The 12,851-nt window shown below is 43.7% G+C and overlaps 1 protein-coding gene across 1 annotated transcript in view; it reads right to left on the reverse strand.

The window, feature by feature from the left end:
- Nucleotides 1-12,851, reverse strand: part of XDH (xanthine dehydrogenase) — a 64,435-nt gene that overhangs the window by 24,724 nt on the left and 26,860 nt on the right. The window contains exons 15-23 of the mRNA XM_066618679.1: nucleotides 10,752-10,936; nucleotides 9,475-9,649; nucleotides 8,703-8,792; nucleotides 8,129-8,298; nucleotides 7,567-7,690; nucleotides 5,277-5,396; nucleotides 3,853-3,949; nucleotides 3,583-3,707; nucleotides 1,480-1,613 (exon numbers count right to left, since the gene is read on the reverse strand). Of these exons, the coding sequence (XP_066474776.1) occupies nucleotides 1,480-1,613; nucleotides 3,583-3,707; nucleotides 3,853-3,949; nucleotides 5,277-5,396; nucleotides 7,567-7,690; nucleotides 8,129-8,298; nucleotides 8,703-8,792; nucleotides 9,475-9,649; nucleotides 10,752-10,936 (1,220 nt within the window). The remainder of the gene's footprint in view (nucleotides 1-1,479; nucleotides 1,614-3,582; nucleotides 3,708-3,852; nucleotides 3,950-5,276; nucleotides 5,397-7,566; nucleotides 7,691-8,128; nucleotides 8,299-8,702; nucleotides 8,793-9,474; nucleotides 9,650-10,751; nucleotides 10,937-12,851) is intronic.

Here is a 12,851-nt window from a genome sequence, read left to right on the forward strand (position 1 = left end):
CACACACCCCTGTGGACCCCAATCCAACCAGTCATTTCTCCCATTCTCCTTGGATAGGATTGAACCCTTTATTAATTTAATGAAATTAAATTTTTCCAGCAGCTGGTGGGGAAAATAAAATAGACCAGGAAAATATATCAGAGCTGATAAGGGTTTGGTTAGGAAGCTGATTTGTCTCCTATACTAGGAGATGCACAGCTCAAGCTTATGTATGTCTACTCAGAAGTAGGTCCCATTAGAGTCAATGGGGCTTACTCCCAGGAAAGTGTGGATAGGATTGGGCTGGCAATCACTTCATCAATGGCTGATAAGTATTCCCTTCAAATAGCAAGATTCATCACTTTAAAAATACAGCCTTTCCTCTTCAGTCAAACAACAAGATTAATAAACCACTTTAAAAACAGTACCCTTTTTCTGCTCCTGGCCAAGTAAAGTGTGTGCTTGTCTCTCCCCTCCCCCCTTTGCCAACTTTATGACCCCTGGGAAGTGTTTTATTTAGGGAGGGGGAGGAAAGCGGGAAGGTTTGGAGATCGAAAGGGGGGAGTGGAAGAGGGAGGAGGTTGAAAAGAGAGATTTCACTTGGATGAAAAGCGATCCTAGGCTGGGAACTAGGAACCAACCAGACAAGGATCAAGGAGGGTTTCTTTCTGATGGTCAGCAAGGGCAAGGACTGCAAAATGAGCATGCTCGGTACTTGTCAGATGGGGATTGGAGTCGAAGAGCTTTGGAAATAACATGCAGTGGAGGGAGAAGAGGGCGGGGCCTTTCTTCTGCTTTCAACTCCCGCTTCTTCTGCTTTAAAAAAAAGCGCAGACGACAGGCAGAAGACGGGCTCGTATTCTGCCCAGGGGTGTGACTGTATCACTACGAGAGGACATCCCGTGCCTCCCCTTTGAGTTCCTGGTGCCTCCCTAAAGGGCCGTGCCTCACAGTTTGAACAACACTGCACTAATCCAACAACAGTTCTGCTCTAGGTCAACTAGAAGTCTAGTCATCCTGGCTTCTTGTGATCTTACAGGATGTGGCAGCTCAGGCATTCTTAGCCAAGCTTTCACATCCATGTGTCATAATTATATCAAAAGCTGTATCCACTGTACTGGTTTCAGGGTTCCTTCCCAGTTACAGATCCCTGGCCTGGACAAAGCACTGCTTTATATCATAGTGGAGAAGAAGTGCCCCATTCTCTTCCAACATACATACAACCTCATACAGGACATGGGTGTTCCATGTGAAAGCCTCATCACGTGGATGCTGTTCACATAGTTCTCCCTCAAAAAGGATTAGGAATATTGCACAAACTAGATACCTCCACCATTTATCCAGGTGAAATATTTGTCTCGTGCAGGAGGCAATATGTATGGTAGATGGAAGGGGAGATCACTTTTTGCCATGTTGCTGAAGATCCATATCATATCTGAAATAGGACAGAGTATGGGGAGGGGAAAGAAATGTTCATCCTAAAGCAAATGTGGAACTTACTTAGCAGCAGCCACTGCTACAGCCGTGGATACAATCGTGCTTCTTGTCTCTTTTCCTCCAAACCCTCCTCCCATTCTCTTCACTCGGACTACAATGCGATTTGATGGGACCCCCAAGGCATTGGCAACAAATTCCTAAGAGAGAAAGAAACATATATGCATCATCATCCCATAGACAGAAATATCATCACTGAGAGCATCTGAGCAAGTTTTCACTCTTACAATTGCAACCCTATCTAGGGCAAAAAAATGAGCATTTCACTGGAATTTATAGTAAAGTTTTGCAATACCTTTACCATGCCAAACTATACATTACATTGAGGACATAATTTGGGCCTTGGTGTTTATCTTTTCTAAGATAAATAACAGTCACAAAATGTCAATTTGTGGGGGAGTTTAAACCTTTGCACCCATTATGGTTCCAAACCACAGCAGGAGACTCTTGTGGCTGCTATTTGTCCCAGGAGGGATGAACCCATTTTTGATCAAATAGCAGCCACAGGATCCCCATAGTCTGAATCATGACCATGATGGGACAAAGTGTTAAAGCTTCCCTTTCCTTCCCCAGTGGTCCTGATCCTGACTGCCCATCCCCTTAGCTGCTGTTTAATGTAATTTGGCCCTAAATCAATTCATTCTCTGTTTATTGATGTAATAGTTTTTACAAAGCCAAATGGAAATACCAGACAGGTGACTCTGAAAAATAAATGTTCTCCTTTATACACAGGAACAGAACACACACACTATTTCCCAGTAGAGACCAATGAGACAATGAGACCAGTTCCTTTGGACAAGATCAGTTTCATCTTCATTTTGCAGTTATGTTATCACCTGTAGTGCTTTGTTGGTAACAGAGCCAACATCTGCTTCGTAGCTTCAGTCACTTATTTTACAAGTAGAAATGTATGCGCCTGAAAAATAGGCACATATGTCAATTCTATTTATTATGAAAATATTTATATTATGGGCCCAATCCTATTCAACTTTCCAACACTGATGCAGCCATGCCAAGAGGGCATGCGCTGCATCCTACAATGGAGGGGCAGTCACAGAGGCTTTCTCAAGGTAAAGGAACATTTGTTCCCTTATCTTTGGGCTGCGTTATGGCTGCATCAGCACTGGAAAGTTAGATAGAATTGGGTGTCAGTAATTATGTTAATTATATTTCAAGTGGGAAAATATGTGCCATATAAAACAGAAATCAGATATTAGACAAACACATAGAAGCCAGACTTGTCAATGCCTACTAAACAAGGTAGTCAAAGACATAGAAATATATCACATTTTTGGTGCCCTTAAATCACAATCCCATCTTGCACTGAAACAGGCAGACCAAGAAGCTTGCACTGCATCCCACGTGAGATAGGATGCCCAAGTGGCTCCACAGGAGATAAGGGGAAACCCTTCCCCTTATCCCCAGCTAAGCCTCTGTAGCCCCTATGGGTCTCCTCAGACTTGCGCCACCTCCTGAGGTGGTGCAAGTCCAAGGAGAGTGGAGTGGCTCGAAGCCACTCTGCGCTGCTCGGGAACGAGGGTTGAGATCTGGCATAAGAACTGGGTCCCAGCTCCACATCCCACCCCACATGCCCCCAGAACCTCCCTCCACCCGCCCTCCCTCACCCCGAGACACCTCCCTCCCGCCTCATCCCCGCCCATCCCAGAGCCTTGCAACAGCTGAGCTTGGCTGACACAAGACTCCCCTACTAAGTCAGCACAGAGGCTGGATTCAGTCTCCGTGGGCCAGCGCGCTGCCTTGCACCAGCCTAGCTGACTCACAAGGAGGCCCAAACATGCTTCACAGCACGTTTGCGACCCTCCTGGGCCGGCAACTCAGGATTGTACCCTAAATAGCCTAAGATACAGTCAATGCCATCTTCCATAGTCATCCTATAGTTTGTTTTCACCCCATTGGCTTTCAGTACTCGCCAGCAATACAAGAAGAACAAACAATCTTGGACCACCCATTTGTCCAAGATGGAAATGTTGATGCTGCAAACAAAAACTTCAAGAGGTAAACTGAAACTCAACCCTAAGTGAAAGCATTCTAGTTTACAGAAGCAGGCAGCCACTAAATATAGCAAATCTACCACCTGGGAATAGTCACCTGTGTCTTTGTAAGATTCTGAGTTGAAACAAAGAGCTCCATTTCTCCATCTTCTCCCTTTGGCACAGCAATTGTGCAGTGAGCCTCCAGGTAAAAATGCTCCTGGCCACCAATGTACATCTCCCCTGCGGAATAGTCAGATCATGTAATAAAGATTATTTTTCTAGAAGTAAATCTGTTACTCCAAGATTTGTCAAGTCATAACTTTGTGTAACAAGAGCACTTTGTTAGAAGTCGATTGTAAGGGGGGGAAAAGATGCCAACACTCACCATCCACAATATGATCAGCCTCTTCAAAGCCTTTCTGGACATCTCCTTTTTCCATCTTCCTTACAAGTTCAAAAAAAGACTGTTTCTCAATGGCCTCCTGTACAAAGTAAAAGACGACAATGGATTTTATATTTGCAACAACCAACCTTGCTATATATAGGCTTATGAGAATAGGCCCAATAAAATTTTAAAGGTGGGACAGGAATGCATCATCTGATCAATTTAATATCCAGCATGACCAAATACAAGGACACGCATAAGTACTTTTGATTGTTGTGTAGAAGAAAACATTTTGGCAGGTGGCACGTACCATGAGATATGTAAGCTTTGTACATTTTTCGGTCAGATTTTTACAAATGGCTAAAGAAATTCACAAATAATTAATAGTGCAAATATTGCCGTGGACGCATTCACCTTGGCATCCTGGGGACTCCAGCACATCCCACTGAGCAGTTGCGTACCTGCCGTAGACTGGGACAGGGCAAAAGCCCCAGATGCCGGCCGCTAGGACCCTGCGGAAGCCTCTCTGAGGCTCCCAACGGGGGTGGAAACTGTGCTTCTACAAAACCAGCACAGTTTATAGCATTGGGGAACCTCAGAGAGGCTTCCCCGATGTGGGCCTCTGGTGAGTGGGGCGGGGCGGATTCCTGCGCAAGGGGCGGCGGTAGCCCACGGGGGAGCGCCATTGTGTTGCTTTGCCCTGTGCACAGGGCTGCGGAGGTCCGTGGTTGCCACTGAGATCACATGGCTCAATGACTAGCCTCTGCTGGAATGTGGAAACGTTTCCCACACTTGCAAGAGCACTTTCTGGCATTCGGCAACACAGCCAATCAGCTTTGTTGAGGAAGACAAGGAAGAGGGACAGTGGGGAGGGAATGCCAGGGAGGGGACTGGACAAGTGGCTGCAGCAAGCATGCAACTGGGGAAACTTTGTAGCTGTCCTGGAACATCCTGCCACAAAGGGGCAAGGTGGGGAGACCCAGACATACAACTACCTGGGCCTGTGATGAGCAGCCCCTGCAAGTTTGCCTCCTGAGGGCAGTGTGGGGAGGGAAACACCCCCTCCAAGAGCTTCTGCAGCCATGCCACGCCCATTAACAAATACCCAAGGGCTGGTGAAGGAAGACCCACGGTGGGGTAAGTCCCTAACCTTCTCCACCGAATCTGCTGGGGCTCCATGGATACTGGTTTGCCCCTGTCAGATGCCTCCGTTACAAAGGAGAGAAAGATGGGAACGGCCCCTCCTCCTGTGGGGCACCCAGCATTCTATTGTATATAAATATTGATATATAGATACACACACACACACAAATTTAATAAGTAAAAAACGTAAGTAGCTTCCCTTAAAAGGAATCTCTTTTAAAAGATTCTAGAATGATGCAATAGTTTGGGATTGCAAGTTATATCACATGGTGTCACTTTACCTGAATGGTGACAATAGGTATTAAGTCTTCATATGTGATTTTCACTGCTCTGGCAGCTCTTCGGGAGTGTTCTTGTGTGTCTGCCAACACCCCACCAATGATGTGCCCAACACATGTGACCTACGGACCAAAGACGTTTATTTACTTGATGATCACTGATAATTTCAGATTTGTCTCTCTTTGTAATTTGTAATATTTCATTTGGTATACATTGATATGGAAAATCCAATTTCAATTAACATGGGCAAGAGTCTGAATTTAGATACACTATAGTAGTGTTGCTCAAACTGTGGGTTGGGACCCAAAAGTTGGGTTGCAAGCCATTTTTGGGTGGGTCCCCATTCATTTCAATATTTTATTTTCAATATACAGTGATGCCTCGCAAGACGAATGCCTCGTGCAACGAAAAACTCACAAGATGAAAGCGTTTTGCGATTTTTTTGGTGACTTGCAAGACAAATTTTTCTATGGCCGTGCTTCGCAAGACGAATTTTTTTGCATTTTTTGGGGGGTTTGTTTTAAATTGCGCTTCGCAAGACGAAATTTTCACAATACGAAACTACTCGCGGAATGAATTAATTTCGTCTTGCGAGGCATCACTGTATTAGACTTTATGCTACCATGGTATGCAACTGCATTTGGGAAAATGTGACAGATCTGTACTTTTGAGAAGCTACCATGTATATGCTTTTAACAGTGATAATAAATGGGACTTACTCCTGGGTAATTGTGGATAGAATTGCAGCCTAGGATGTCAAAAATTTTCCTGCTTGATGATGTCATTTCTATAAGCTATAACCTATAAGCCCACTTCTTTGCTACAGATTCCAACCAGCCATTTGGAAATTGGTTAGGGTAGCGTTGGGTTGCGAGCCAATTTCAGATGGGTCCCCATTCATTTCAATGTTTTATTTTTAATACATTAGGCTTGATGCTACCATGGTATATGACTGCATTTGAGGAAATGCTATACATCTGTACTTTTAAGAAGCTACCATGTATAAGCTTGTAACAGTGATAATAAATGGGACTTACTCCTGGCTAAGTGTGGGTGGGATTGCAGCCTGTTAAAATTCTTCCTGTCTGATTATGTCACTTCCAGTCAGGAGGGTCCTGACAGATTCTCATTCTAAAAAGTGGGTCCTGGTGCTAAAAGTTTGAGAACCACTGCACTATAGGAGTAAAACTGCACTGCAATCAGTGAAGTTCCGGGTCATTATGAATAGATGTACAAAAGTAACTCGGGTCAAATAGATCCAAGGAAAGTGACTAGCCCGCTGAAATCATTTAGGACAGGGGTTCTCAAAGTGTGGGTTGTGACCCCTAAGAGCCAGAATTGCCAAACTTACTGCCGTCAAGGCACCCTTGCAGCTTCTTCTCAGCTCACCCAAGCACTACCATCTTGGACTGTGTGAAATATTGCATAATCTAAGATGGCAGTGTCCAGGACAGCCAGTAGGAAAGGCCATCAGAGATATACCACTATGCCCTTATGAGTGAACTGCTGTGTCCCAGAGCACTGCAACACACACTTTGAGAACCTCTGCCTAATCATAAGCAGCTTTGATTGAGGTTGCAAAGTTCTGAAGAACTAGATGTCCAGTTCAAACTGGGAAAGTCTTCCCTGTCTGAAATCCTGAAAAGCCATTGCTAGTAAGTGTATGCAATACTCCACTGAACAGACCAAATGTCTTATTCCAGGGATTTTTAAAGTGTGGGTTGAGACTAGTGTAATATGTAAGGGTGCATAAATGTATATGTCATTTTTCAGGGGTCACAATTCCATAACATTTGAGAACCCATGTTAGGATAGGTCTGCACCAACTTAATTGTGCATGATCTGTCACTTTAAATTGTGTAAATTTGTGTCCATCTCATTTTCTGTTACTCATTTCTCCCAATTAAGAAAACAATTCCTGGTTTCCTGTGTGACAGTTTATACTTCATTCATGATGCTGTAACTTCCCCACAATCAGTATTCAGAAATGTCTTGAAATTTTCTCCATCCTGGCTATTGTCCCATCCTTACTCCTTCACTGTTAGGGGTTTCTCATTTAAAATATTCATAAATTTACTCATTCACACAGTTACCTCCCCAATTTCTTCTTTTTTTGGAGGGGGGGCGCGCATGTCAGGGTTAAAGAAAACCTCAGCTTTAGGAATCACAATTAATGCTAAATTAATTAGCATTCCTGCTTAAAAGATTAACAAATAAGCAGTGCTGACACCAACTCCAGAGAAACAACTTTGCACATTCTACAAATGCAAAAATAAAAAATGAACTACATACTGTGTCCTCTGCAAAGACGGTTTCACAATTATCAATCCCAGTGGCATTACTCCCTGGAATATCCTTAACAGAGACAAAACACACAAAGCCAGGCACATTTTGGGCCTCTGAGGTATCAAGAGAACTGAAGAAAGAGAGTAGAACAGTGAGAGATTATTCTGTGTCATCTAGCCACCTGACTCATGAGAAGTTATTCTTTGGAAATGATTCCCAAAGACAAAGTTTGGCCAACACTCCAAAACCTAATTGTACATACATCTCATTTAGAAGATTGGATGCACTGTATAGGTTGCCTTTACAGGGATGCTTCCAGCCCTCCAGGTTATATTCCACTTTCATCTTGTAGTATAACTTGGAAGACATGCCTTTACTAGAATATTCACTCCACCCAAAAAGGGATGCAGTGTGTTCCTGTGAGTGCATAGAAATGGCATTCCTTGCACCTCTCTAGAAGGCCTTTTAATATCAAGAACAATCCAACATATGCATTCCACCCATCACAATCATGGGCATTTTGTTAGTTTTTAATGAAACAGATTTCTGCAATGGAAGCAATACTTACATAATCTTGGCATGAGCTTTTGTGCTAGTTACTAATGTCAGGTAGAGTTCATTCTCATAGCGAGGTATATCATCACAATAGACTGCCTCTCCAGTTGTCTGTTTGGCAGCAGAAAGGTGCACCAGAGGTCGTCCCACCATATCTTCAACGGACTGCCCAGCAGGCACTTCCTGTAATTTAAACAAAGACTAGTAGTACTTTCATAGGGCTGCTGGTCTATGTTGAAGATAGTATTTCTGATAAATATAATCTCTTCAAAAGGTTGAAAACTTCCACTAGAAGCAGTGAGAACATGAATAGATTTAAGAATGATAACATTCTGCGCATAGACAGCTCCTCCAATCTAGAGGATTAAAGGAGAAAGTACTTAAATATGTTTTAAATATATATATAAATCACTACAGACTCATGTTAAAAACTGGCATAAGATCCCAATGGATCTAAGGATCTACAGCACCTAAGACCCAATACAGTACCCAGGTTGGTTGAGTTCATAGAACCAAGATGAGGGACAGAGTGTCAATGCAACTGGACAGAATGATCAGGCTGTGATCATTCCATTGGTCTTACTTACTTGGAAAAGCTGTACATTGTTAACAGGATCCTTGTGAAACAAGTCAGTGGCACTTGCATACCTAGAGGGAACCACGTCACCAAGATTATTCTGCAAAAACACACATAAACCCCAACTTTAATTTCATTTCTGTTAGGCAACGTTAGAATTTTTTCATATGCATTTGGCAAGAACACCTCTAGCAATTGAAGAGATAACCCCCAATTCTATCCCAGCTATGTGTTATAGCATGCAACTGTACCAACTGAGGTTGCACAGCATACTATGGTGGGTGGGGGCTGAGCAGAAGCCTGTAGGAGGTAACAGTCCAATCCAATGTTAATCCCCATGCAGTGGTGCTGGCGCATGCTATGCTAAGAACATCAGAACATCAGAACAGTCCCGCTGGATCAGGCCACAGGCCCATCTAGTCCAGCTTCCTGTATCTCACAGCGGCCCACCATGCTGCTGGATTATGTATATAGACACATACAAATAGCACTGGAATAGGGGCAGCGTAGAGAAATTTAAAAACCCAATAGTTCCTTCACTGATGTGGTAATGGGTAAAGTATTGAATCCGTTTCTAAGCAGGATCCCGATCTCTTACCATGCAGAATGAGCATCTACAGTACCCAGAATCTAAACAGTGTTAAACAACCTACCACAACATCTTTCCCCTAGCATCTCCGCTCTTGAAAGCATCCCTATAATTCAATGGAAATGGTATTTTTCTCCAAGTATAGCACTTTCCTATTGATCCGTCACCCCAGAAAGATGATGGAAACACTCACATTGCCATTAAGTTCTCTACTTAATTTCTGAAGCACAGTGAGATAGAATTTAAAGAAGAAGCTGAGCACAAGAGTTCGTCGGAAATCCACCATGCCTCCTGGGACTGAAGGGGACAGATTCATCTCATCAGCCAGTATGGGGCAGGCTTCTTGCAGCAGTTTTTCCTTCCACTCCCTGTGAAGAAATTAACAATGAATTAACAAGTGTACACACACACACACACACACACACACACACACACACCTCTACAACCCTTCCTACTGAGAATTTCATTCATACATCTGGGGAACTGAACAGTAGCCCACAAAGGTTATGCTGAAATTTGTCAGTCTTTAAGGTGCAATAATCCTTTTTGCTGCCACAGACTAAGAGCCCAATCCTATCCAAATTTCCAGCACTGATTCAGCCACAGTGCAGGACCAAGGTAAGGAAACATTTGTTCCCTTACCTAGAGGAGGCCTCTGTGATACCCCTGCACCTGTAGGATGCAGTGCAGGCCCCAATGGCTTGGCTGAATAAGCGCTGGAAAGTTGGATGGGTTTAGTCCTGCCATACCAAAAATTGCTACTTAGATAAACAAATATAAACACTTTCACAGCTCTCCATATGGTGCAAGTCCCTAGGCTGTGCTCCTACCCCATGCAACTGCATTGCTGACAGCCACAACAATAAGACTAGTGTATGCAGCAAGAGCAGCATGTTGGCAGAAACTTTCTGGAAAGGGTTCTTTCTTCCACTACTAGTAAATTAGCATCCTGTACAATTGAGTCCTGTTCAAATGCATTCTCTGGATATTCATGTCTGTTTTTCACATCCCAGTCATTTGCATCCCACTAGAATTGGGCAACAAACCCCATTAAGTACCCTATGCCTCTTATCCCAGCCCTAACCCTATTATTTTAAAAATAAAGAAGTACATTTCATATGTATTGTATTGGCAACCTTCAGTCTCGAAAGACTATGGTATCGCACTCTGAAAGGTGGTTCTGGCACAGCGTCTAGTGTGGCTGAAAAATGTATTTTACATTTCATATAAAAATACACATATTGGGACACAAATGTCTGGGACATAAAAAGAATGGACACAAATATGTAATATCAGGATACAGTTGTCCAGGATGCAATGGTCCTGTCACTCTTTTCCCCATATGATACCAGGTCTGATTTTCAATGGGTGCTTCTTGCGTTTCTACTTTGATGTTCTAATGCAAAAGTGGCTGCACATAATGCTTTCATGCAGGTACAATACAACAGAATCAGAATATGGTTCTCCTACCTCCCAATAAGCTCCCGACAAGTTTTCCCAGCCAACACTGTTGTGGGAGCCATTCCCCCGTAGCTCAGCTTAATCTCCTGTACTCGATTGCTTCCCTTCTGAAACAAGACTCTCATTCCACAGGTCACTATGGCAATGTCATCTTCCCGCCGAGAAGCTTGTTTGAATGCTGAAAAATATTCACCCTAGGATCAGAAAAAAAGACATTTGTTTTTGTCTGAGAGATACAGGAGGACAGCCCAATAGACTCTTTCTATAGACAGACATTTAGAACAAAGATCAGGGAATCACTTTTTCCAATATAAATTCAAGACACAGGAGCAGAGGTAAAAAGTAAGCAAAACATTAATGTACCTGACTTCAAAAGTAAGATTGCTTGAAACTAATAACAATGAATGTTATTTTAGATATGCACAGCAGAGGGTGCTAAGATTGCATGATGAGCTGTACTTCTCATAAGAGATATTTTGATTGGTACATGGAAGCAAGAAGGATTAAGATATCTCACTGTAAAATCTGCTTTTTTAAAAAAAAGAGTCTAAGCACTATTTGTACTGAGGCTCAAGATAGAACTGTCACCCATTCCTGCACAGTTGGCAAGAGAGATGCTACAATGCTGGAAAAGATAAAGTCTAGTTTTCATTTCATACTCAACAATTGGTGGTCAGAGCTGACGTGGTCAGAGCTAGTCTGAAAGACACTGACAATCCTAAGCATTCTTGCTCAGAAGTTCCACTATATCCAGTGGGGCTTACTCCCAAGTAAATGTGTTTACAGTTGCGACTTGAGGCTCTTCAATAAACTAAGCTCTGAGACCCAGTATCTCAGTGATCCAGACAGATGTGCCTTTTAACAGGTGTATGCAAACTTCACTGGAGAAGGGTCAGTTCACTTCAAACCAAACTACAGGAAGTTAACTTATTTGTTGTAGTCCAAAGGACATTGGAAGACTATACAGTTTATTTATTGATTGATTTGATTTGATTTGATTTCCCCAGGCTTTTAGGGCACCTGTCTCAGTTTCCTTCTTCAGGGTTAGGAATGAGAGTAACTAGGGGTGACAGTTGTAGCGCCAAACAAAAAACAGCTTTAAACAAACAAAAAACAGCTTTTAGGGCCAAACCAGTCTAAATAGGATACAGAGTTCATGGCACAATGGCAAGACCTACCAGCCCTGTTATTAAGCTACAACTTTAAAAAGCCTGCTGCAGCTCTACAGAAGAAAATGGGGCTGCTGCCAGACTTTTTGTGTGCTTCGGGTTTCCCTTTAAACACTCCCCTGCTGTCCCCGCCCATCCCATCTGTCAGGCAGCAGTGCAGAACACGCTGACCTGTTCCCTTCCCACCCCAGCCCTGACAAAGGAAACCCCCCTTCACATCAGGGGCATGGCAGAGAGGGAGCAAGGATGCATTCCAAGTTAGCAAGGCAGGAGGCACAGGACGGGAAGGGAGCCCACAGGTAAGCCCCGACGAGCTTAGCCACAGCACAGCCAGGCTGAATCAAGGGAGACTGGAGACAGACATGCTGCTCAGACTCATAGTGACTGACAGTTACTTTCAGGCAAGTTTCTAGAAGAAAGGAGGGGTGTTCTGGGGGTTGAAAGTACCCACTATCCATCCAGGCATCCCATAACAGCAGCCTAACTGTCTGGATACAGGAGATTAACCCTCTGCATGTCAAGCAAGCAGCACTCAGGCAATGAGGAATGACACACCTCAGTCCTTCAGCCTGCCTCATCTAAGCTGCCTGGTCAGCGTGTGTTGCGCCACTGAGAGACACACCTGACCTGTGCTGTCTCACTCCAGCCATCTGCTTGCAAAATCCAATCGCCCCTATGGGGAAAAACAGCTCCTCCAGACTGTCCCCCTCCCTCTCCCAGAGACACATTGTACAATGAATGCTCCAGTGGACCAGATGAAGCGCCTCTCTCCCCAGGGTTCTGAAGACATGCAGGCACCTCATGTGTATTACTGAGCTAGCTAACAGCCCAATCCTATCCACACTTTCCTGGGAGTAAGCCCCATTGACTCTAATGGGACTTACTTCTGAGTAGACATGCATAGGATTGGGCCGTAAGCCAGGTAAAATTGATACTTTTC

This window comes from Tiliqua scincoides, chromosome 1 (assembly GCF_035046505.1).
Source record: "Tiliqua scincoides isolate rTilSci1 chromosome 1, rTilSci1.hap2, whole genome shotgun sequence".
Classification (NCBI taxonomy): domain Eukaryota; kingdom Metazoa; phylum Chordata; class Lepidosauria; order Squamata; family Scincidae; genus Tiliqua; species Tiliqua scincoides.